This window comes from Chrysoperla carnea, chromosome 2 (assembly GCF_905475395.1).
Source record: "Chrysoperla carnea chromosome 2, inChrCarn1.1, whole genome shotgun sequence".
Taxonomy (NCBI): domain Eukaryota; kingdom Metazoa; phylum Arthropoda; class Insecta; order Neuroptera; family Chrysopidae; genus Chrysoperla; species Chrysoperla carnea.
This window is the reverse complement of record NC_058338.1, coordinates 11,872,197-11,898,614: the sequence shown is the minus strand read 5'-3', so window position 1 is coordinate 11,898,614 and position 26,418 is coordinate 11,872,197. Positions and strand designations below refer to the sequence as shown.

The window sequence follows — 26,418 nt, the reverse complement described above, 5'->3', positions numbered from 1 at the left end:
GCTCTTTCTATAATAATTGGATCGATTGATTCACTTCCATTAAGTATTATTTCACATAAAAGTTTTCAGATTTTCGATCACATAATCAAAGTGAACTGTAAAGATTGCATGTTGAAAAGGCCGCTTCCAGGTATAATATGTTATTTTTTTTAACAAAGTTTATTTCCTCATATAAAACTTCTTTTATTTTTTACAGTTTATGCTTTTATTATTTTAATCTAGCTCATAAATTTCTTTGCTTTAAATCTAGCTCATAAAAGTAACATTCTTTATGTATAATAAAGAAATATGTTACGTAATATTAATAATCATCTATAAAGAAAATATAATATACTCCGGCCACTGAGTCGGTTTTCGTGGCCAATTGACTCCCAAGAACACTACCTATGGTTTTCGGCGTATTTTGTTCTTTTGAATCTGAAAATCAATCGTTTTATCAAAATATGGTGCAGTACTATGAAAACGAATAGTATTATTCTCTAAAATTAATTCCTCAGAAGAATTTTTCAAAAATATTAATTAAAATAAAAGTTATTAAAAATTTCGGAAGAAAACCGGGAAATTGCACTTTTTTCACATTTTCGGTTTTTTTAGACATTTCTAACTTGATTTTTGCCGGAGCTATGATTATTTATTAATTACGCAAGGATCCCGAGGCAGTGGGTAAAATTTTTGCTGCTTTAATGCAGTGTCATTTCATACCATTTAAAAAACTGCAAAAATGATACAATATATTTATGGTTTTTTCAAGATCAACGACTTTAAAAGCTACAAGCCGGATAGACTGGATAGCTGGAAAACAAGCCGGATAGACTGGATACAGGGTAGTTAGCGGATATCCGTTTCACCTCTACTGTTATATTTCTGAAAGCCTATATTTTAGCTAAATTTTATCAGTTTCAGTACTAGTTGCACTGTTTCAAACTGACCCTCCTCAATATTTTACGTTCTGTTTAAAACCGAAATATGGCATAACAAAGTGCAAGTCTTTGCTGGACACATATTTGTTTTGCCATACTTAATTACCTTCTGGATTATTGCCCATTTATTCTTATACATCCGATATGTATAAGGTATAATAAATTGCATCACTTTCTCATATATTATCACATAATGCAAATTTTATACAATCGCATATAAAAATATAATAAATTATAGTACCTTTAAAATTATATAAAAGGTGGTTTCGCCAATTATTTTAGAATATACAAGGTGCTTAAAGAACAACTCAGCAATCAATATGGCAACAGAAACCGATCAAGAATTAATAATTTATGGGGGTGATATAGAAGTGCCACCATGTGAAAGAAATTTTTCACAATATTTGTTGGATAAAATGTTGCAAAATTCAAATAAAATTGCACAGGTAAGTTTCAATAACTTGTTTTTTTTTTAAGTTTTGAATTAATTTAAATTAGCTCGACCCGTGCGGTATTCCGCTCCCGTAGCTACCGTCACCCGTGGCTTTTAGCCACAAGCAGATACAAAGTGGTTCTTAAAAACTGTACACTCTTGTATTATGAAATCGGAAAGGAAAAAAAATTTAATAAAAATAAAACTTATAAATCAGCCGAAAGGCCGCAATCATAGTGTTGGTTAGTGTTGGTTTTTTAAAATTTTCTAATTTATAAAAAAATAATGCAAGCACTGTTATTCAATACATTCTATACAGGATATTTCATTAATTAACTCAGTCAATTGTTTGTTTTCACTTTTGTGTATTTCATAATTGTTTTTAGATTGATCCTGTAAATAAAACAACTCAAACGTTTGGTCAAATGAGAGTGAATTCAATTCGTTGTGCATTAAAAATGAAAGAAGATGGCTTAAAGCGTGGAGATATTATAATGATTTGTGGACGCATTCATTTGGATGTGGTTGTTCCATTATTGGGTGCTATGTATTTGGGTGTAACAATTATTCCATTACATCCTGATTATTCAAGAAGTAAATATTTAACATGCATACACTGTCTATACGTGGTATTTCAACAATTAACTTAATCAATTGTTTGTTTTTACTTGTTTAGATGAAATTTTACGAATGATAAATTTGACCGAACCAAAAATAATATTCTGTGATCAAGAATGTACAAACTTAATGTCAGAACTCTCCACTGAAGCTAGATTACAATGTAAAATCGTTACATTTGAAACGGATTTTAAGGAATATTTAAAACAACAAAAGCCAACTGAAGAGGATAGCTTTGTAACAGAAATTGTGGATGTTAATAATGATATATTGTGTATTGTATGCACTAGCGGGACAACAGGACTTATAAAAGGCGTTACCATAAACCATAATGCGTTTTACATGGGAATGGAAAGAATGCCAGGCGCTGGGTAAGAAAAAAATATACATAAAATATGCTAATTTATGGCTAAACAAAATTATAAGTTCTAATTTTTTTAACTGAAATAATATCCAAAAATTTTGTTACAGATTTATTTTAGAAAGCGACAGTCCAATATTATATTACTCTCCAATATCCTGGATTGGGGCTACAATATTATTAAGCGCTTCAATTTTGAATGGAGTTTCACGAATAGTTTGTGAATACACCCCAACACGAAATTTGGAAGTTATTTTGGAGTACAATGTAAGATTTTTGTAATTTTGAATTATAATTATTAAAACCCATACTTAAGAAAAAAATATACATGTTTATGTTTATGTTTTAGATCAAATGGATATTTATGATCCCAATAAAAGTTCTTGAAATGGTAAATCATCCATTATTTAAACAAAATGTATCCAAAATATCGAAAAATTTAAAATATCTCTTATTTGGTGGAGCCCCATCTTTGGAAAAGCATGTACAAGAGTATCATAAATTATTTCCAAATACATTCATTTTTAATGGTTACGGTAGCACAGAAATTGTTGGTTCTTATGGACTTTTTGTGAGAAATAAACACGAAAGTCTTGTGAAAAGAAAAATAATGTCATCTGGTCAATTAATTAATGGAATTTATTGGAAAGTAAGATTTAGATATTCCATTATCATAATTACTCGAAAATTATATTTTTAAAAGATATTTACCGAAATACAAATATCAAAAAACTTTTAAGGTAATCGATCCAGAAACTGGAAAAACTCTTGGACGAAATCAAGAAGGAGAGCTATGTTCCAAAGGTCCACTTTTAACTAAGGGATATTATAAAGATCCAGAAGCAACTGCAAAAGCAATTGATAAAGATGGATGGTTCCATACTGGAGATATTGTTAAAGTGGATGATGAAGATTGTTTATTTATTGTGGGTCGTTACAAGGAATTACTCAAATACAAAGGGTGGCAGGTAAAATTTTCTTAATGGTCTAATCAATAACATTAAAAACAAGTTCTTAACACTCCAGAATATATGATTGTTTATCTTTTGTTGATCATTTATTTAAAATCATGTATAACCTTTCGTAAAAGAATTATAAATAGTTCAATTTATTTGCATCAAAATCTGAACTGTTCTTGGGGACTAAGGGGTAACCTTTATTATACTCCTGATCATTTTCAAATTTCTAAAAAGTAAAATAATTTGTATAGGTTTCACCGAATGAGTTAGAAAATGTTATACGAAAACATCCTGCTGTTGAAGATGTTTGTGTAATGGGTAAACATCATGAAATTGATGGTGATTTACCACTAGCATTTATTGTGAAAAAGGAATCAGCCAAAAATGTTACAGAAGATGAACTTATTGAATTTGTTAACCGTAAGTACGCGAAATTAACATTAGATTGATCAAATTTTTCGAAAACTTTAGAAATTTTTTTAAATATTTTATTAAAATTTATTTTGATTGTTTCTAATATTTTTAGAACAAGTTGCTGATTGCCAAAAGTTACGTGGTGGAGTAATTTTCTTGGATGCATTCCCAGTTGCTCCTACTGGAAAAATAGCAAAAAATGCTTTAAAACAATTAATAAAGTAATTATAATTCATAATTTAATAATTTTAACTAGACAGATTTCAGATCTTTATATCGATTTATTTCGCAACAATGTTTTGTCTTTGTGAGATGTTATTAAAAAAATATACTTTGATTATATTTTACAAATTGGGCACAATTGAAATCGGGTAAACATAGAAAATTCATATTATTGCAATTTAATATATATTTTTATTACTCATCTCAAAACACAATTTAAAGAAAAAAAAAACTTTTTAAAATCTACTTAAAAATTAAATTTATTGAATATTAATATTAATAATATAATAATTATATTTGTTTTTAATATAATGTAATTTTACAATTTGTACTTATATTTATTTTTAAGTCAGCAAAAAGTGTATATTTTTATTTTAAATATAATATAATTTAATATATATAATTAACTTTCACACAGTTTTTTTTTCTTCAAAAATAAAACAAACAAATCAATATCAAATTTTATACAGTTTTGAAAAATCTTACATTATTATAATATTCTGTTAATAGACCATTCAAAAATAGAAATCATTTTTATTTATTTTGTGCCCTATTCATTCCTCATCAAAGATTGTGTGGGTGGTTTTTGACCCTAGCGACAAAATTATTAAATCACAGCGTTTATACAATACATAATTTTTCAAAATAACCTAAAAATGTGATATCATTTTCCCATGGAGGTATTATTAGAAGAGTAATACACATTTGTCAAGCAGTAGACATTACCTTATGTAGAAATATGGTGGAAATCGTTAAATGTAACAGCGTCTTCTTTATATTATCTCTACGAAACAACCCATAGAGATAATATAACTAGGGGAGATACGATAACGTGACTAAAAAGGTATCGGACCCGCCACATTTGTACTACACGTTTGTTAAGCAGTAGTTTAAAGTGATACCGTTTTATGTAGAAATTGACTGTAATAATATATTACCTCCATGTACTATCCCAATCCTAAAGATGCAAAAGTTTGAGACGTAATTCCATCCTAACTTGTGGATGTATTTGTCTTACACGCTTTCAAAGGTGTTTTTAATTTTCATCTTGACACTGAGTCTCATAGCACTTGTACAAGGTTTATTCTGTGAAAAATAGTGGGAGAGTTGATCGTAAATTTTCCTGATAAAACCAAGTTCATTTTATAGTATTTAAGGGCCTTCTCCTAGAAATGCGTTTTTAGTATTTATCATTTTAGTATTTAGTAGACATCAAAAAAACTTCCTGACAAACTCCAAAATGGCGAGTCTTTAAATATTTATTCGTTTTATAACAAAATGGTTCATAAGATATTTTTTAATAGAAACAAGAGTCACTGAGATCATTATTTGTCGTTATCTAACAGAAAATTCGACGCATACGTGAAGATGAAATTTCAATGAGAATAAATTTAAAGTTTTTATGTTTAAAATTAGGAGTTACATAAATTGGAAGAAAGTGAAATTGGCTTTGGATAAAAAAATCTACAGATTCGTGTTTTTACATCTTAACATCAATTACAAATATTAAAGAACTCCTTTATTGTGAACGCTGTAACTGGATATTAATTTAAACCCGAAAAACTCTTTATATGCACATATACTTATCTCGAAAATAATTTGATTTTTAAATATGGACGTAGAATATTTTTAACATAATTCTAAAATAAGAATTATCTAGATCATTTATCACTAGCAAAAAACTACTATCGACAGCAAATTCAATAGTGAATGTTATTGAGGGCAATACAAATTTTTTAATTAATTGATAGCAATGCATACTTTCGAATAATGGACGTATTTAATTTTGTAAATCTCAGACAAAAATATTTATTCAAGAGTTTGGGCTTCTATACGATTAATCGACTCATCTTAGTTAAAAAAAAAAGGAGTCAACCTCGGAATCTAACGGAATAAGCTGAATATGTGAATATATTTTCTCCAATGAAATTGATTCCGACAATAAACATAAATAGCCTTATAATATTACCCTGTACAGTACATATGTTATTAATTCACTTTCAATTCTACGTACCTCTAAAATGATTGATGAAACTTACTAAATGCTGTAGCTTAGTAAATATAAATTGTACAAATAGAATGTAACCAGTCAGCACTCGTGTTGTATATGATAATTTCTTTCATCACGAGAGTAAAGGTGTAAGAAAAAAATATTAACTTCGTACGTTAAGTAAATTAAAAAAAAACTTGTGATGGAAATATGGTGAAATTAGTTAAAATGAATTTAATTATTTAGATTATTTCTCTGCTCTAATATTTTCACTCTCAACCATTATTCCAAAATCACGCAATCAAACTATTTTTAATTAGCTAGTGCATTAAAAAATAAATTTATATAAAATCATGAAGAGGTTATGATTTACAAAGTCAAAGAATATTTAACTTGCGAAATATTTGACGCATGTACAGAACGTGTGAACAAATCTCTCATCACGCGACTAAAGATTACCGAACGGTTGACTCGAGTGCTGACGGGTTAAGTGTTCGTAAAACACTTGCTCACTAAACAAACTTGAAAAACCAATAACCAGGTAAATTTTTAAATTCTTTAAATATAATTTCATTTATGCAAACAAACAAAAAAAAACATATCTCTAATTTAAAATAAAACAGCAGTACCATCCAAATATTTTAGATATCACACATCATCTTGAGACTTCTGTTTCAGTTACAGTTAGTAAAATTATTGGAACAAGATAAATAAGACTTTAATTATTAATATTCGTTGGCACTGCAATATATAAAAAAAATAATAAAACCATTTTGTCGCTAGCACATATTTATATCTGAATCTGGAGTTGATGCATTTGGAGTTGGGGTTGGTGAGGTTTGGATGCTATCCTAAAAACACAAAGTTTATCAATTACCAAATCCTTAATAACGAATGCCAATCTTTAAAAGTGTTAGATCTTGAAATATCTGAATGTTCGTAACACTTAGGTCTTGTAAACAATAAGTTTTTTATCGATTTGCTTTTATTTTGTAGAGTTTGTCAAAAAACTATTCAAGTAAAGAAAATCTAATATATTTTACCTTTATCAAACAGCGCTTTTTGACAAATCATTTTTAAATGAAAAACCCTATACTGAATTCCTATTTATAACTGTAAATCTACACTTGATGTATGGATTAAAATGTGGTGTAACCAAATTTTGAGGATCTTATTTTTAGGACTAAATTGAAGAACCAAAAAAATATTTGAACAGCGCCATCTATTGAAAACCATCATAAAAAAAAGATTGACGGAAATTGTATAACTCTCACCGCCGTTTATTGAAAATTTATAGAACTTAGAAGAAATATAACTCTTTCTCATAAAAAACTTAAATATCACAGTAAAAAAAAAAATTGACGTTCATTAATCGAAATAAAAACTATCTATCTCATAAGTTGGATCAAAAAATACACATTACAAAATTTCATTGAAATCGTTAGATTGGAGTAAACGCAGAAGAAGTTAAACTTTAAAGAATGTTTGCTTTAAATACTTACATTTTGACTAGGAGAACGTAGTGCATTGCCAAAAGGATTTACTGCCGCAGAAGGTGGAGATCGACCCAAATCTGTTAAATGTGTTTGTAGCTGTTCAGACAATTGAATTGATTCTTGATCTACTACGGATATAATAGAAACGATCGAATCTAAAAAAAAATTGAAAATTGTCGATAAATTAGGATTATATCACTTCTATTTGTATACCTTTGGATGTGCATCTCCATTCTCCATACATATGAAGAGTTCTTATGTACATACAATGTGTATAACAAAGATTATATAATAGTATAAAGATATCTTTATTATACACAATGAGATACGCACTTTAAAAGTGTAAAAATAGTAAGTGGTATGGTATTTATAAAGAAAAACAAAAAGCTTTTACTTACCGCCAAAATAACAACCTTGTTCAGTACACATACGCCATTTACTTTGATACATTCCAGTTTCATACGGACTAAGCATATCAACACTAATCTGAGCAACTTCGCCAGGCATTAAACGTGCTACAGGAACACGATGATCAGCCTGAAATCGTTCACCGCCAGTATTTTGTAAAACACAACCCATAGGCCATCGTTCCTGTCCAGTATTTTGTATTTCCCATGTTTTTTTAAATCTTGTATTTACAGGTACAACACCTGCTTCACCTGGTGGATAATCTACAACCAAGCCCATAGATGGCAGTTGACCTGGTGCTTCAATATCAAAATAAGAACATATTGCTGCTTGTAAATTCCTAAAGATAAATATCGATTAAGTTATAAAATGTTGTTAGCTTAGCTTAGTGGATAAAAAATCGGAATAGATGAAAAATTTAACTTTCAGGATACATAGTACTCATTGAGACTTTTCAAGATCGCTATCGTTGACAGGTGGAAACCTATTATTTTCCTATTAGAAGGGGATTTTAATTAGTTCAATAATAAAGCTTCTCGATTTCGCCACGAAAACTTTATGAGGGGCCTGAATATTATTGTATATGTTCCACCCTGTTCCAAAATATGGATTAATAACATCGAATTTTCAATTTAGGGGCCCAAAAAATATAAGGGACAGTATAAGGGAACTATATATTTTTCGGGAACCAGCACTGAAGCTAAATGGAGCATGGAGTAATTATGCAATAAATCTTTGAAATATTATCAAATTATTATTATTAATCAAATTGTTAATAAAATAGTGGTCCTCCAGATACATTTGTAATATTTTAGGTTATTATTCTTGTTAAGAAGGACCAAAAATACTTCTATCACCCAGAAATAATAATAATAATCAAAAAAAAAAAATTTTCAGAATCTCTTACCAATTATTCATATCAAGAAAAAACGCAGCTGTTTCCCAATTTAAACTGCTTCCTAAAAGTCTTTGTAATTGTTTAATAAGTTCATCTCGATCTGTTGTGCCTAAGCAACTGAATTGTTGCAGCAAGGATTGTTCCAATTCGACAGGACCCCCAGTCGTTTGATTTTCTGGACCATTATCAACATCCATTTTTAATTAACTACTATGAAATAAAAATCTCAATCAAATACTTATATTAACAGCTTCCATATTAAAAATTTCTGAATTCAAGTTGACAATTTTTGCTCAAATTTCAAGGAACATTTGTTTACTTTTCATAAAAATTTTAGGCCTGGTTACTTAATTTATAAATTGAATGATTTACAATCATTTGGATTATTTGAAAGTTACGTAAGCCATTTATATTGTTTTTGAAAAGATTACCAACTAAAATTGAGTTCAGACAATGAATTTCAAAAGTTTTTTTTTGAACATAATGGAAATGAGTCAATCATTCATTTTGTTTTTGTAACCTCCAGTTAATTAATTCCAATCGAAATGATTATTTCTTAAACTCTAATTAAATTATACATGAAATTATAAATATTTGAATCCTACCTTTAATTTAAAACAAAAATAATGAGAAGTTTTTTTTTTTAAGGACAATATTTATTATTATGACTATCTACGAAATTTGACATAACATACAAAATTTATATGACATGATTTTTCGTTGTCTTATTTCTTTCTCCTTTTATGAATATATCTATCTTTGTTTTTTATAACTTTTACTCAAAACGGATATTCCGGTTAAGCGGGTATACAAAATTTGAATGAATGAATTTGGATGAATGTATTTAACAAACAAATTTTCGATTTTCCAAAGTTAAAACTCGTGAAAGTTATTATATAAATTATGATTAAAATAAATTAAAAGCTTGAAATAATTTAAAAGTTCATTAACGGCAGGTGTTTCTTTAAAAACTGCTAACGTCCAATCATGTTAGAGTTAAGTTGATCGTGACGCCTGCGTTTAATGACGTTCAAAAACAAATGTAGAGCGGTTAGTGGGTATCCCATTATTGTAGAATCCTGAAGAATCAGTTCGAATAAAGTATTATCCTCTTACATTTCGAATAACAAATTATATGTGATACTTAAAATCATGCTGTATTAATTGTGATTTTAGCTAAATATAATATTTTTTTTCGATACTTTTCATACGTGCTTTATTCTTCTTAAAATTGTTTTTCAACACACATATGTCTTTTCAAGCAAAGGTAAAGTCTCCAAAAAAATTTTTACCATCAGTTTTGCACAAGTAAATTTTTAGAATATGCACATATTCACGTTAGAATATGGAAATTTGGAACTGTTTTTAGTATTTTTTAAATTGGTTTTCTATAAATTTTTATTAATAAAATTTTCACAAAAAAAAAAAAAAAATTAAATATTATAAAACAAAAGAAATTTAAAGAATGACAAGATAAAAATATTTTCGGTCAAAATCAATTTCGATAAATAATAAAATATTAAACTTAAACAATTTAAAAAACTAATATTAATTTAATAATAGATAATCTAATATCTAATTTTTGCTCGCTTAAACGATTTATCTAAAATTTTTTTCATCTTAAAAAATTTAAACAAAAATAATATTTCATTTATAAAAGGTAAATATGTTTAATAATAAAATAAAAACGGAATCACCGCCTGGCTATGGACTAGCAATACCATCATGTGAAGCATTGGTCGATGCCTCCAACAATTCTGGTATTTATAACGATCATAACCGATATGGGCTGATGATACCTAGTGGCCAACCAGTTAAACGAAAACTATTCGCTGAAGATGAGCCATTATCCCATTCCAACTCTTCGAATATTCCAAGCGATTTTAATTCCCGCAAACGATACCATCAATCGAATTCTACAAATCAAAATAATGTTAAATATGACCAGAAATCGATGCCTCAACAATCTCAATCTTTGCATGAGTATCCAAAACGTATTCCATTGGGTAATGGAATATCTCAGATTGCAATACGTAAAAAACACAACGATTCACCAACTGGCTGGAATAATGAGGTATACATTTTTATAATAGTTTTTTAAAATAAAGTGAATTTAATTGGAAGTGATTTGAGTGTTAAAACATTTAAGCTACGTTTTCTAAAGTGGAAAAAATAAAGATTTCCATAAACTAACTAAAAATAACTTACGGAATTAAACACAATTTTCATCTTTTGAGACAACTTACACTTTGTTTAAAACGGCACTAAAACAATATTTAAAAACACTGGTTCGTAAAATTTTTAGAAGAGAATTCTTTTAAAATTTAAGTGAAATAATATTTGAGCGTGACAATTTCTGGAATAAATATATTTTGTTTAAAAAAAAATTATTAATAAAAATAAACAGTTAATCAACAAACTTATTTATATTTATCTGTACCAATGGAGACGGTTGTTGGTCCGATTTATGTGTTCTCTGATCCATAAGTAACTTTGCCTAACTTATAGGATTCAAAGTATAATGTTTTTTTTTTATGAAGATTTAATTTAGCCTAGTCATTGTTTTTTTGTCACAGATGTAGCCTTAACTTTTGTTTTAGCAAACTTAAATCTTTTAACTAATTATATTTTTTGATTTTTTCTGCACATTTTTATAAAAATCTTGTTATTATTCTTTTATTAGTTGCTTTTACTTAGAATTTCTAACAATGCACAGTGGAGTATTTTTACCAAATTTCCGGACCGTAAATATAATGAAAGGATTTTTATGCTCAAAATTGATTCATTAGCCATATTCGAGATTTCATTTTCTTCTTCAACTTTTTTTGCTTCTGAGCCACTTTTTTTCTTAAATATGCTTGCTTTTGTTTCCCCGTAAGGTGAATTTGGAATTATAAGTTACAAATTTTCAATGGAAACTGCTTGCTCCTTTTTTGACTTTTGCCATAATCTATCTTAATCTCTATCTTTATCTTAGCCTTAAAAGAAAAGGAGCAAATTCGCGCAAGATAGCCCTGGCGGAAAAAATATTTGAAAAAAGAATAAGTCTTAATAATTCTTAGGAAACTCTGAAAAAGTCTTAGAAACTTGAAAAAAGTATTAAGAACTCTGAATAACTCTGAATTAGACTAGTCCGAAAACGTTGAGAAATTCAAAGTTCCTAAGACTTTTTCACAATTTCTTATTCTTTCTTTAAATATTTTTTCCACCAGGGAGAACTTAAAAGAAACATAGAAAACTTAGACTTTGCCCTGTTACAAAAAATTGTACCGGGAAAAAAAGGGCACATAAACAAAAAGCTTTGAGTTTGATAAATTTAATGAAAAAAGTTACCTTTTTTAACATCAAAAATTGAATTATATTAATAGAAACATTAAAATTAAATACTAATAAATAAAGCACAAATCTTCATCTTAAATTTAAAAAAAAATCCTTACTTAATTGCACTTACAAACACAGTAAACGTAAATTGATTGACACGGTAAATCGAGAACAACAACAATAATAACATCTGGAAGAGCACAAAAAACAACTTTCAATGCAAAACAAAAGAGTTGAGTTTCCTAGCTTTTGTCCGGAAATTTGGTATAAATACTTCACTGTGCAATGCTTAAATTAATGCAGTTTGTTTGTAAATGATAAGATCCTAAATTATTATAATATAGTATGTACTACCAAAAACCTAATATAAATTCAATTAATTAAATGTTTTCTAATGTTCTGGATAAAGTAAAGTTTCAATCATAGCATTTACATTTAGCCATTTCTTTAACCGTTGCGTCGGTAAATGGTAATTTTTATCTCTTTCCACTTTGAATAAATATTGTTTTGTAATTATTTTTGTAAATATGATCAAGACGTCGGCAGTCAATGAGACTAGAGGGGGCATGCCATTCATTTAATCACATGAAATGTATTTTATGAAAAAATGAGTACCGCTTGTTATAATTTTCTTTATAGGAAAATATTTGTTATGCTTTTAATTCATGAATATTAGTTTTCCAAATTAATCGGGTTGGTCTAGAAGCCTCAATTGTAGGCACTTTTTAAACTAAGATTATGAGAAAGTGATAAACATTTATGTAGCCATTTTTTCATATTTTAGTTGACGTTTTGAGCTTTAGGTCCCCATGGTCCCCAAAAACAAGCACTGCCATTCAACAACCCTTTCTCTACAGTGTATTTCCACAATTAACTCAGTCAGTTGTTAGTTTTCACTTGTTTTTTTATAAAACCTGAAGAATTTTCAGCTTAAGCAATGAAATGGTGCTGATATGAAATGATAATCTTACATTTTATTTTAATATATTTGCTTGATCCTTAATCCTTGATCCTTGATATTTGCTTGATCCTTAATCACATATTCACAGAATTATTCAAAATGCTGATTTTTTTCTTTAAATAAATCGAATTAGGTGTTTTTATTGAATGGAAATTGGGATACATCACATTCAATACCAAATATTGTTGCTGAAATGCATAACGTGAATCTTGCCGAACTCCAAGGCACATGGGGTGGTGATGATGGTGATACACTGACCGCATCATGTGTAAATGGTGGCCAAACAATATCTACAATTATTACAAATGATAGTAGAGATGGAAAGAATTCAGACAATTTACAATCAATTCATCAGCAACGTATTGATAATAATCATCGTGCTTTAACAGGGTTACCGACAAACGACGCTAATCAAGATTTTAATGGTGATGATAATTTCCAATGGCTTGTTAATTTTAAGCTAGATGATTTAATTCATGCGTCAACTCCTACTAGTTCATCTTCATCAGGTTTGTGAAAGTTGTTATTTAAAAAAGTGATTTCAATGCAAGTATATATCGCGTGTGAAACATAAGGAGAGGATTGCAACTGTTTAACTTACAGAGCCCGATCTAGCTTTTTAGCCACTCCGGGCAAAAGTAATATTTGCCACCTTTTACACTCATACCATGTACACGGTGGCTGTTTTAAGTTGACATTTGTTTGAAACTCAATAAAGAAATTTAATCGAAGAAAATGTTTCAAACGTAAATATTAATTTCAAGGAAGTCTTCTATATAGGTACAGATGCTAATTTAATCGGCCATAATCAGCCCTCTTATCTAGTAAGCGTCTTAACTTTGGCGTACTAATTAGCTACAGGTCGAATACATGTCACTTTTGACCGATCATGCTCAAAATGGTCGGCAAAAATTAACGTTCGTGTCTTCATTTTCCTTTCCTTATCTTATACTTAAATCAGCCTAGGTGTTTCATTTAATGCAATATGGAATAGTTAGTTGAAGGGGACTCCAAACGCCGCTTGACTCTCAGAGAAATATACTCTATTGTAACTCTTTGTGTTACAAATGTAACATCTCTCTACAAAGAGAAGATTTCTTCTCGAGTAATCGAGGCTTACTGTCTACAAAATGGATATACTTTATCTAGGCTTTGGCCCTTAGAAAGATTAACGGGAAATCGAGAAATCCTCAAGCTCAGGAGAGGACGGCTTCATTTCCTACATTACTGGGCACTCAAATATGAGCGCAAGAATTAAGGTTCGTTGCTGTATTTGTTCTTTTCCTTATCTTGTACTAATTGAAGCGTTCATAGACAATACTCGATCGGAATGTTGAAGTCTTTGGAACTCGAAACGCCACTTGAATATTAAAGAAATATAGGTACTCCATTGTAACTCTTTGTGTTACAAATTTAATACCTCTCTACTAAGTAAAGAGTTCTTCTCAGGAGATCGATGATTACTGACTATGAAATAGATATACTTCATCTATGCTTTGGTTCTTAGAAAGGTTAGCGAAAAATTGAGAAATCCTCAAGCTCAGGAGAGGACATTTGGAGATTTCATTTCTCACATTACTGGGCACTCAAATATGAGCATAAGTTTAACAAACATAATGCTCAGATTTGAGTGTCTATTAAGTACATTCAGAAGGCACTTGCCTTTGTTGTGATTAAATAATATTCTTCCTTGCATCATTAAATTTGCTGTTAGAGAAGCTTTATATCTATCTAAGTTAATCTCAAGTTAATGTTTATAAACAAGAAAAATTGTTTCTTGTAGATTACACAAACACGACACTCACAAATAGTAATCGAAGTCAACAGTCAATGGTTATGCAAACGAATACATCGAATTCAATTCGATCGATCAACATGAATCCAAACTATAGCCAACATGTATATATTACTGATGTAAATTCGTTACCAAATCAATATTTTACACAAAATCAACTAAAGAATGTAAGTTTTTATCATATAAATTTATTATCAATTAAAGTATCATGTCAGTCGATATAGTGTGAACGAACCTAGGGACAATGATAAGAAGGTTACAGCTATCGCGAAAAACAATAACAGGATTATGAGAATTAGTGGAAAATTAATCAAAAATACTTCCGTATCTTTCTGGCTTCATTGTGGTTTTTCGTTCCATTTAAAATTGAAATAACAATATAAATTTAATTAAGTATATTTTAGAATCCCGGCATAAATAGAGTCCCTATAAAAAATGAGATCTTCTTAGAATTACCAAACGAAGAAAGTTGAAATTTCACAGATAATCCAAGAAAATAGAACAAATAATCTACAAAGTAGACAATTATCTCAACAACAACATCAACAACCGGCAGCAGTTACAGTGAAGACAATGAAACATACGAGTCTTCCTGGTGCAAATAATATAAATGGAAATAATCAAGGGAATCATACAAGTCGCTATTCTGGTCCACGAAAACCACCTTTTACATACACCGAGCTGATTGAGCATGCGCTTCGTGAAAAAGGTGAATTAACTGTATCAGGAATATATCAATGGATTTCGTAAGTACTCAATTTTTATTGTTCTCTTGCCTCGAATCTTTTAATGTGCACTCTAGATTCTTAAAATCTGCTTTCACATTCTTATTAGAATATATTTAATTGCAATAACTTCATCGTCTATAATTAAGAGTTCCCGTTAACATGCTAAGCAATTTTCAAACAGCTTCATTTACTCCAAGTGATATACTCCAAAAATTTGTTGCTTTTTTTCTTTTTTTTGTATTTAGCCTTAAGATTTTTTCACATTATTTATCTTTCACCTTGCCCCATTCTGGCCCATCGGCTGGTGACGACCTTGCACGATGGATATTATTTAATTTATTTGTACCTACCTTCTTAAGGATTATTATATCCCAGAATTTTAGCCACAATTAGAAAAAAAGATCACAATTGTTGCATCCACGTCTTTATGATCCAATTTATGATTACGTATGTTAAAAACCCCTCAATATTATTTACGATTATATTTAAATAATATATAGCTACCCTCTTAATGACTTTTAAACATGTTAAAACAATCATGAGCAAGTCGTGAGAAAATATGAAAAAAGAAGTATAAAAAAAGTATTAAAACATTATTAAATCATAAACACAGATACCTACAAAACTATCATAAAATATAAATTAAATAGAAAAGCCCATCGGGGGTTGTTTTTGTGATCGAAACATTTAGAAATGATATGACATTCATCTTTAGTTGCACGCATCCATATCGCATCGTTTATGTATTATATTATCTTAATAATAAAAGTTTTTCTAGTCTATAAGTTAACCTCTCTCCTTATTCGCGCTAGAATATGCCATGCGACTTATTTTATAATGAAGTTAAATCAGTTTTTTTTATTACTTCCGTTCAAATTAAAGGGTTATCTATTTTGGATGTGTATTTTATAAATCTACTCTCTTTAGTAAATCATTATGTTGATGAAAACTCTCAGGTTGATGCGGCTATCTGCGGATGAGACAAGTTTAAATCACAGCGTCCATAAAAACTTTAAATAAGTAAGAATAGTTAGACGAATACTTTGACTTAAGCAGACTTTAATTGTCACAAAATGGTTGAGCCAAGATGTGGCCTACTTCATAGAGCAAAGCAGGTGAATCAGCATCTATCCCTCTTTGTCGATGCATCAACTCCTACATTAATCGTTTTACAATGTACAGCCTGTTTGTCTCCCAAACAGTGCTTTACACTGACTGCTACTTCGTGGTTTCAAGGGGTCCCCCGAAAATAAATAAGATAACTGGAATGCCTTTCATGCTGTTAGATTACAACATTCGGATTTACTCCATTTTTCGTTTGAGTAAGAGATACTTCCTGAGCTTGGCTTAATGAGTTTTAAGCCGTTAACAGTTTTAAAAAAGCTAGCATCTTTTATCTAAGACTAAATGCTTCTATGGAATTTACTACTGGGATATATAACATGATTTATAATATTTTTCTGTCTTGTAGTACCACACGTTCGTTTCCACACTTTCAATTTCCCCACAGCCACTTTTCCTAAAAAGATACATCTGAATGTCCAATGATGGTTGTCCTTTGATGGCATGAGGCCTTTGTAGATACAAGGCACCACAATGCGTATCTGGCTTTGTCTAATACTCTAGTTTGGGATCTCTCTAATTCGGAAGGATAAAGAATGAGGCTTTGCATTTCTAATGGTAGGCTTTGTAGGCTTTGCAGAAAAATTACAAGTATTGAGCCAATTGCTCACAGTTTTAAGTAACGAAGCAATCTTGGATAACAGGATCATATTAAGATTATTCTCAGCATTATTATTCTTTCTTATTGTTGGTGGGTACTCTAAGCTACAATTTCTAACAAAGCTCTTTGGGGCGAAATATAATTCGTCGTTTTATGCTAGACAGAACTAAAATACTTAATCACTAATTTAAGTATCTTCTTTTGAAAATTTCCGGTGAAAATTTCACAAGATTTGTCTTAAAATTCCAAAAACTATGAAATTCTAAGAATCCTTTTTTACCGAAACGGAACCTTTTCAATGTGGCTTATACGATTTTCAATTTATTTTCCCGCTAAAAGATTCAAAAAATCTTTTAGGGTCTCAGGCTCGTATAAAGTTGTACGTAATAAGTTGTATAATAATGGAAGTCAAATACGATGTGTTTGATAAAAAAAATGTGTGTGATTGTGATGATTTTGACTGCATGCAGTTCATACGGAATAAAAGTATTATCCATTTATTATTGATAATTTGTAAAAGAGCAGACTTCGTCGAAAACCCATAGTTTAGAATATAAAAATGCCATAGTCATATTATGTACGTATTATATACGTCAGAGGACGGACGATCAAACGTTGGGGGCAGGTATTATAGCAAGACAGGTGAGCTTATGTGGTAAGGTGAATTGTAATTCCCATGAAGAAAATTTTTGGTCGATATATGGTACCAGGTACTACCATGCATCGTGACCATTTTATATATATATGGGATGGATACCTGCTATAAATGGTTGTTCCTTGAAAGAGGTGATTTGTGATTCACTAAAAGGGTGGATTTATATACAATTTTAAATCTTTTTTTTTTTTGTTTTGGTTTTTATTTCCTCGAGTTGTTCAGATGACAAATGATATTATCTATTGTTCCAAGGTTAGAAATACATATTATGTAGACAAAATTAACAAATTAGAACTATTTTTTTAATTATCTAACTAACTAGCTTTTATCCACGGCTTCGCCAGCGTTTTTTGTCCTCATAAATAACTAGCAAAGATGATTAAACATTTTTTTGTGGATGTTGAATCCTAGTTCCGGAATTCTGCTCATAAGTGATAACTAGGGAAAAACTGACATCACAGCTGAAAATAATAACCCAAAATTAGTGGGTTTCAAAAAAAATTCCAATTAGATCGGATCAAATTTGTCTGCGTTATCAAAAAAATCGAATATTTCAACTTTATGACGTCATCAGAATCCAAAAAATTTAATTTTACTCTATCACATCCAAATTAAATCCAATTTTAATAAACCAAGTATGTACTCCTACTAAATTTGGGCCATACTTTTCAAATTTGTGATCAAAATTAACCTAGCTCTAATAGGTTTCCAGAATTTGGAATCCTGGTTCCGGAATTCAGATCATAAGTGATAACTAGCGGAAAACTGACATCACAGCTGAAAAGAATGACCCAAAATTAGTGGGTTTCAAAAAAAATTCCAATTAGATCGGATCAAATTTGCCTGTGTTATCAAAAAAATCGAATTTTTCAACTTTATGACGTCATCAGAATCCAAAAAATTTAATTTTGCTCTATCACATCCAAATTAAATCCAATTTTAATAAACCAAGTATGTAATCCTACTAAATTTGGGCCATACTTTTCAAATTTGTGATCAAAATTAACCTAGCTCGAATAGGTTTCCAGAATTTTCAATCCTGGTTCCGGAATTCAGAACATAAGTGATAACTAGCGAAAAACTGACATCACAGCTGAAAAGAATGACCCAAAATTAGTGGGTTTCAAAAAAAATTCCAATTAGATCGGATCAAATTTGCCTGTGTTATCAAAAAAATCGAATTTTTCAACTTTATGACGTCATCAGAATCCTAGAAATTTAATTTTGCCCTATCACATCCAAATTTTATACAATTTTGATAAACCAAGTATGTAATCCTACTAAATTTGGGTCATACTTTTCAAATTTGTGGTCAAAATTAACCTAGCTCTAATAAGTTTCAAGAATATGGAGTCTTGGTCCCGGAATTAAGCACATTAATGACAGCTAGCGAAAAACAGATATCACAGGTGATAAAAATGACCCAAAATTAGTAAGTTTCAAAATAAAATTACAACAAAATCGCATCGAATTTGCCTGTATCAAAAAAGTCGAATTTTTTAACTTTACGACTTTATGTAAATTAATGAGCGCCTTTTACATGATTCTTTACTAACTCATTCAATTGTATGTTTACATTTGTCTTGGTACCAGTTCTATGTTATGCAAATGACATTACTAAATATAGATATCTTTCCTGGACGAGGATAAAAAACGAGCGAAATTAGGTCGTCCAGATATTTTAGATCAAAATTAATCGATATCGAACTTTTAATTTTAAAACTGAATAGTTTGTGACTACTACACAATAAAATTCAAATATGTTCAATTTTATGTATGTACAAAATATAAATTGTTCAGAAGGTCATTAACATATTCTGTTTTAATATAAATATTATCGAAGATAATAAATGAGAACTCTAGGATATGTCGAAATAAATTTCGATTTTTGCCCCAATTCCTAGATCAGTTTTTTGTATTTTTAAAATACGTATTTTCGACTACCAAGTAGTGCAGTCCGCCACCAAATTAGCAAAGAGTAACATTCACTAGCTAATTCTTACTGATGATGACTACTTGGTAGTCGAAAATACGTATTTTAAAAATACAAAAAACTGATCTAGGAATTGGGGCAAAAATCGAAATTTATATTCTGTTTTATGTAAATATGAAAAGCATATGCATGTGATCTTCCACAATAATAAAATGCGTTCATGATTTCACGGTTTACCCTCATTTAATTCATTTTGATGATAAACAATGCTGATTATATTTTCCAATGCAATTATTATTTCAAACCAAAAAAATTAAAAAGTATATAAAACTGTTTCATGGTTCAGTAGACACCATCATAATTTTTGATGAAATTTGAAATATGCAAGCAAGGGTAGTACTGTGGTGGTGATATACAGGGTGAGTCATCTTATTGCTGATAGCTCGTTTTAATAACCAACAAAAAATAACATAAACAAAAGTTGTAGAGTTTGATGGGTGGCATCATGTTCTGGCATCATATTGGTCCTAGTTCTTCGCGGTGCTTTAATAGCCAATTTAGAATCTAGACGGTAAGAGATAGAATAAAACTTTAAATTAGAAAGTTGATCCTCATAAAAAAGCCAACAATTTTATTGAAAGCATTTTTTCGAAAAACGTAAGCTTTCGGAGGAAATGCGACTTAAAAATATGTCATTATTGTATTTAATAGAAAGAAAGGTCAAAGCTATTAACACCTAGGCGAATGTCCTCTATTGGCCTTGACAACTTTTGGCTACAGCATTTTTCCGTAATTAGCGTGTTTTCTTTCGATTAAATGCAATAATGACATATTTTTAAGTCGTATTTCATCCGAAAGCTGACGATATTCGAAAAAAATGGTTCGAATAAAAAATGTTAGTTTTTTTTATGAGGATCAACTTTCTAATTTAAAGTGTTATTCTATCTCTTATCGTTTAGTATCTAAATTGACTTTTAAAGAAACTTGAAAACTAGGTCCAATCTGATGTCAGAACAAGATGTCAGTGACATCATGTCACCCATCAAAGTCAACAACTTTTGTTTAAGTTATTTTTTATTAAAATGACGCACCCTGTATGTGTGTAATATGCATACTGTGTACGAATAGTAAATAATAGAAATAAGGTATATTGGTAAACCTTCAATTTAATTTAGAAAAGTAAAAAAAAAATTTTTTTTGATTAAAATTAAATTATTCATAGATAATAGGTTTTAGTTAACACACGTGTGTTATGCACATTGCGTCAATAGTACAATTAAACGAGAACAATTCATTATGTCAAAATGTGATACTTAGTCACTATTTTTCAAAAAGTTAATTCTGCGAGGTACATAAAAAAAAAACTTTTCCAAAACTCTGTACGCATCGACCTCTACACCGCGATGTATGTTGAGCGAGGCTAAACCGTCGAAATTTAGATAAAAACTTAGGCAAAAACCGGTAAATCAAGGTTTAGTTTTTTTAATTTTCTGAGGCTTGTGAAAAGGCTATGGCAAATCAAGTCGAGGCTTGGCAAGAATGGAAAACAAAGCTAAATGACTCAATCTCGATTCTATCGTCAGGGTTATATTTCGTATTTAGTTTATTGCCAATAGACTAAATAGAAACTCATTCTACAAGTTCTTAATTTAATGTCACTGTTCGTTGCCTAGGTAAAAATTTAACTATTTGTTGAACTTCTAAACAAAAACACAAGTCTCAAGTTGTTATCAGATAACAAATTTTTCAGCGTCTAACAATGACAAATTTAAACACGCAAATTGTTATACGAATATATTAATTATAATTATTGTCGTAACAATTAAAAATCCACAAATAAAATTTAAAAAAATTTCACCCTCTGTTCAATTCAAGTGTTAATTGAAGGAGCAGGTTTTTCTAAAAAAAAAAGAAAAAAAAAATCTATTAAAACGATAAATATCCGTTTTTATAATACGTAATGGAAACAGTTGACATACTCCCCTACATTAAAAGGTATCCTATCGCCTGGTACATCGTTACACTAAACACATATAGCGTATAAGAATTGTATCAACGTGCATATCATGTAAATATTCTTTGACAATTTTTATATTGAAAAAAAATTATAGTTTGTTGGGCTGACCTTAAACGGGAAAAGTTTTCTTATTCTTATTCTGTTCTTCAAAATTTATTATCCGCAATAACATATATAGCCGCAGAAACGATGCAATAAAGTTCGAAAAATTTGAACAGTAAGTCAGATTTGATTGCGGTTTTCGGTATTCGATTCGTTAGAGCGTCAGAAATTTTGTGACCTAAATTGATTAATTAAAAATATACAATTTCCATAAATAATATGCATTTTAAATTAACCGTAAATATACTAAATTCACAATTCGGTTAATAGTGATGAAAATGATTCCAAACTTGTTATTCGGGAGTTTTTGGGGTCGCTGAACACCAGGGTACCTGGTACTTGGTGCCCGATTCTGTCGCGATATTCGTGTTCAGCGATCACAAAAACCCTCAAGTAACGAGTTTGGACAGATTATATAACGAATTTCCCGAAATTTCTCGGCATACCGTTTATAGTGGGCACCAGATACTTCGGAGACCAATTTTGACTCGATATTCGCGTTCAGCAATCCCAACCCCTGTTGAAACTTCCGAGTAACAAGTTTGGAATCATTTTCATCACTATTAACCGAATTATGAACTTTTAGTATATTTATTTATGGACATTTCCTATTTTTGACGCTCTAACGAATCCAATGCTGAAAACCGCATTCAAATCCGTCTTACTGTTCAATTTTTTCGAACTTTGACTGTTTTTAGTGTTTCGTTTCTGCGACTAATATAAGTTTTAATGGTTTTTAAATTAATTGCATACATAAAAGTTTTATTTGGTTCTTTGTTTAGTCGAAGACGTCATAGTATTTTTGTCAAACATAGGTTTAACTTGAATATCCTGATGCGTTATCAAATATCAGCCTAAGTCTATATTACCCGCAACCTAAGTCTAAGTAGTCAAACGGTCAAAGTCTAACGCCTTAGACCGCTCGCACTCTTAACAATTAACAAGCAAGGGTTTAGTTTTTTAACTTCGCTTTATTTGCTTTATTTTATCGATTTCTAGGTTATAGACTTATCTTCTATTTCCATACTTGCACAAAAGAAAAAAGATTTGGTCTATTTGTTTTAAAGTAAAATTAATATTTAATTTCAGTGATCATTTTCCATTTTACAAAGCAAACGATGATCGCTGGAAGAATTCCGTCCGACATAATTTATCAATAAATCCACATTTTCGTAAAGGAAGCAAAGCAGTACATGGCGCTGGTCATTTGTGGACAATCGCACAAAGGGACGATAAACGAATGTCTACATGGATCATGGTAAAAAGATTTCCTTTAAATTTCATACGATTTTGTTCAAGTCTTATCAGTTAATCGATTATTTTTGCTTAGAAGAAACAACGCATGCAACAATTTATTGATAAGTACGATGAAAAAGAAAAAGCAATGGAAGATGAACTTCAAGCGGCCACAGCAAGTATTTTACCTGAAATGGATTGTGGATACCTCCAAACAGACGTTAATATACAGAATAGTAATAGCAGTAATCAGGTGAATAAAATAATCAACACTGTCTATCCATGGTATTTTAACGATTAATTCAGTCAATCAGTTGTTTTCACTTATTTGTTGTTGTTTCTGGTTCCATAAACAAGTTATGGCAACCAGCAACAACACAATCCTCACTGTTTTAAATCGAGCGTGAGCAAAATGCTCATAAGTGCTGACGCTATCGTTGTTTGTATGATAATAGTATTGTTTATTTATTTTTTTTTTTTAATAGAGAATGGGACATAATGTGATACGAACTTCAGACGATTCGAGCTCCATTAAACGTGAGGTTGAAGTGCAATATTTAATTCCAGTTAGTGATTCTATGGGTAAGTATCATATCAAAAGATTCATCTTAAAATATTTTCTGATTTGAATTGGTTACTTGAAACCGTGAACTTCACTATCACTACATAGTAAAAAAACAAAACCGCTTCCAGCTGTCTGTCCCTATGTATGCCTAGCAGTGGCGGATTGTCCATAATATAAAATTGTCCATAATATAAAATACAATAGTTTTTTTTAAATGTGAAAAAAGAGAAAGTGGTGTCCGGAAGTAGGGTACTTCTGCCACATCCTATGGGGATAAATCGAAAAAACACAAGTTCAAATGAATATGATTTTGTTGAGTACACTAAGAGAAACATTTTCCATCACTTTACATTAAAATCTACTGACGAGGAGTTGATTTCTGGATCAAATCCTTCATTTCGTACAGGATTTGGGTTTAAACGGTTCTGAAAACTGCAAAATCACTAACCCATCGGTAACCGGCCCAAAATTTGTAATAGAGCGGCAATCAAACCCGTAAAAACAATGGATTATGACAATCCTATCAGACCGGGAGAGGAGGTAGGTTTGTACCTACTGCAATATTGGGATACCAACTTTACCCATAAGGTAACCGGGTAATTTTCACGTGAAGCTACAGCTCAGTCAACTTTTGTGGATAAAGTATGGCAATCTTTGAAAAAAATTTGGCAACCTTTTTGATTTTTAGTAGAAGTAATAGGGTGCCAGATCAACTTTGTGGACAAAGTATGGCAACCTTTGACGAAAGGTTGGCAACCTTACTGATTTTGCAGTCCGCTTCCGGGCCAATAGTAAGGTGTATCATGGTCTCAAGTAACCTAACCAGAGTGCTTCTTAACTTTTTCCTTGTAAAAATTACAATATGAATTTAATATTTGATGTATTCAGATTTTATGTGTCCAGTATCAAAAGAACAAGTAGCCGAAGAATGTGGTTTACAACAATCTTGCAACAGTAATGACGACAATAAAACCGAACAGCAACGTGTGAACGAACTAACAAGTGGTGATTATTTAATTACAGATTTAAATCCACAAACACTTGGTTTAAATCTATCTGAAGCTGAAATCATTACACCAGATCAATTATTTGGTGATGATCTCAATTTTCAGTGCTATGAATTACAAGTATGAAGATGATAACTAAACTATGATTTATGATTGATTTGTTTAAAGAACTATTTTTAGAAAATAATTTAATTGTAATGAACTGATTCTTTTCGTAATTACGAGAAATTGTGTGACATAAAATTGATTTATATTTTCTGACGTGTTTCGTTTTAATTGTTAGTAAAAAAAAACTGATGATTCAAATTTTTTACATAGCAAGATTTTTCTAAAACATGTGGAAACAATTTACTTCTTAGAAATTTAATATACAAAGTGCTATAACTAAATTGGTTACATATGGAAAACTTTTTTATTATAAGCTTTACGAAAGAAATTTATTCTTTATAAAAAGCTCTGCTTTCAAAAATATTAACATACAGCTTTTGACATCGAATATACAGGGTGATCACAAATTGAGAAAGTTCGATAAGAATGTTAATGGTCGTTTAGAAATGTAGACCATTCTATAGGAATGGTTCAAGAAATCACTTCCGAGATATGTAGAAGTGTATTTAAACAATTTTGCAGAGCAAAGAATAAATTTTATTCGTAAACCTTACAATAAAAAAGTTTTCCATATGAAGCCAACTTAGCTAGACACTCTGTAATATACGGCAGTGCGGTCATTTTCGAGATAGAGGGTAGGAGGGTGGTTTGGATTAAAAAAATCAAAAATTGATAAATAATTATGCCCCTTACCAAATAAGTTCTTCCATATCCAGTCATTTCCCCATCTCCCTTCTCCCAAACGCCCGAAAAGGAGTAGCATGGTTTGATTGATAGTAGTTGGGAAGAAGAAGGGGGGATATGTATGCTAGAATTACGGAACATAAGAGCGGTTGTTAGAAACTGTTTTCAATTTATACTCATTTTATTTTCACCCCTTCCTCTATCTCGAAAATGACCGCTCTGTCATAATGTGTCCTATAAGAGAAAATGCTCCACATCGAATCAAGAGCTATTTACTACGAGATAGAATGTTAGGATTCATGAATTTTTTGACCCTCGCCATATTCTATCCAAACTACTTCATTCCATTTACGTGTAATTCATAATTATGTAAAGAATACAGAAAGCCTTTAAAAAGAATTGTGTGTCCTTTGTATGTTCCGTCCTGTTGTTAATAAAATTTACTATTTATACATAAAATTTACACAGATTATATTTATATTTAATATAAATAAAGATAATGCACTTGTAAAGTATATCCTTCACGTAAAATAGTTTTTCAGCGTTAGGATTATTTTTCAAATAAAAAAAAATTAATTATAATTGTAATACCTATCAATTTTGAATAAAAATATGATAACAGAAAATTATAACCAACCTAATGTCTTTCAATCATTGTTGAAACCATGGAGGTTATAAAGAAGGAGAACGATTAAAGCATTAGCCCAGCTGTCCCTGAAAATTTATAGAATTTATAGTTCGTATTTCAGCCACCAGTCGGTAAGTAGTATCTACGAAGTTACCTGTTTATGAGTACAAGTAGATGAAGTTAGTTGCATAATGTTCAAATTGAATGATATTATTTACACGTATATTAAACGTTGA

The 26,418-nt window shown here is 30.1% G+C and overlaps 3 protein-coding genes across 3 annotated transcripts; 2 read left to right on the top strand and 1 right to left on the bottom strand.

Moving 5' to 3' along the window:
- Window positions 1-1,201: 1,201 nt before the first annotated feature.
- Window positions 1,202-4,107, top strand: LOC123291815 (4-coumarate--CoA ligase 1-like). Its single transcript, XM_044872235.1, has 8 exons — window positions 1,202-1,366; window positions 1,740-1,947; window positions 2,030-2,342; window positions 2,443-2,599; window positions 2,682-2,981; window positions 3,073-3,300; window positions 3,543-3,711; window positions 3,818-4,107. The coding sequence occupies exons 1-8, from the start codon at window positions 1,241-1,243 to the stop codon at window positions 3,928-3,930; spliced, it is 1,614 nt and encodes a 537-aa protein (XP_044728170.1). The 5' UTR covers window positions 1,202-1,240; the 3' UTR covers window positions 3,931-4,107.
- Window positions 4,108-6,357: 2,250 nt separating this feature from the next.
- LOC123292493 (protein ILRUN) lies at window positions 6,358-9,440 on the bottom strand. The gene is made up of 5 exons (XM_044873195.1): window positions 9,325-9,440; window positions 8,729-8,929; window positions 7,812-8,161; window positions 7,420-7,568; window positions 6,358-6,768 (listed from the first exon to the last, which is right to left on the bottom strand). Exons 2-5 carry the CDS (start codon window positions 8,914-8,916, stop codon window positions 6,697-6,699), a joined length of 759 nt encoding a protein of 252 aa, XP_044729130.1. The 5' UTR covers window positions 8,917-8,929; window positions 9,325-9,440; the 3' UTR covers window positions 6,358-6,696.
- A 536-nt stretch (window positions 9,441-9,976) lies between these two features.
- Window positions 9,977-24,888, top strand: LOC123291486 (forkhead box protein N4-like). The gene is made up of 9 exons (XM_044871792.1): window positions 9,977-9,986; window positions 10,380-10,793; window positions 13,135-13,510; window positions 14,785-14,963; window positions 15,280-15,542; window positions 23,044-23,212; window positions 23,285-23,443; window positions 23,676-23,772; window positions 24,644-24,888. The coding sequence occupies exons 2-9, from the start codon at window positions 10,386-10,388 to the stop codon at window positions 24,886-24,888; spliced, it is 1,896 nt and encodes a 631-aa protein (XP_044727727.1). The 5' UTR covers window positions 9,977-9,986; window positions 10,380-10,385.
- The last annotated feature ends 1,530 nt before the right edge of the window (window positions 24,889-26,418 follow it).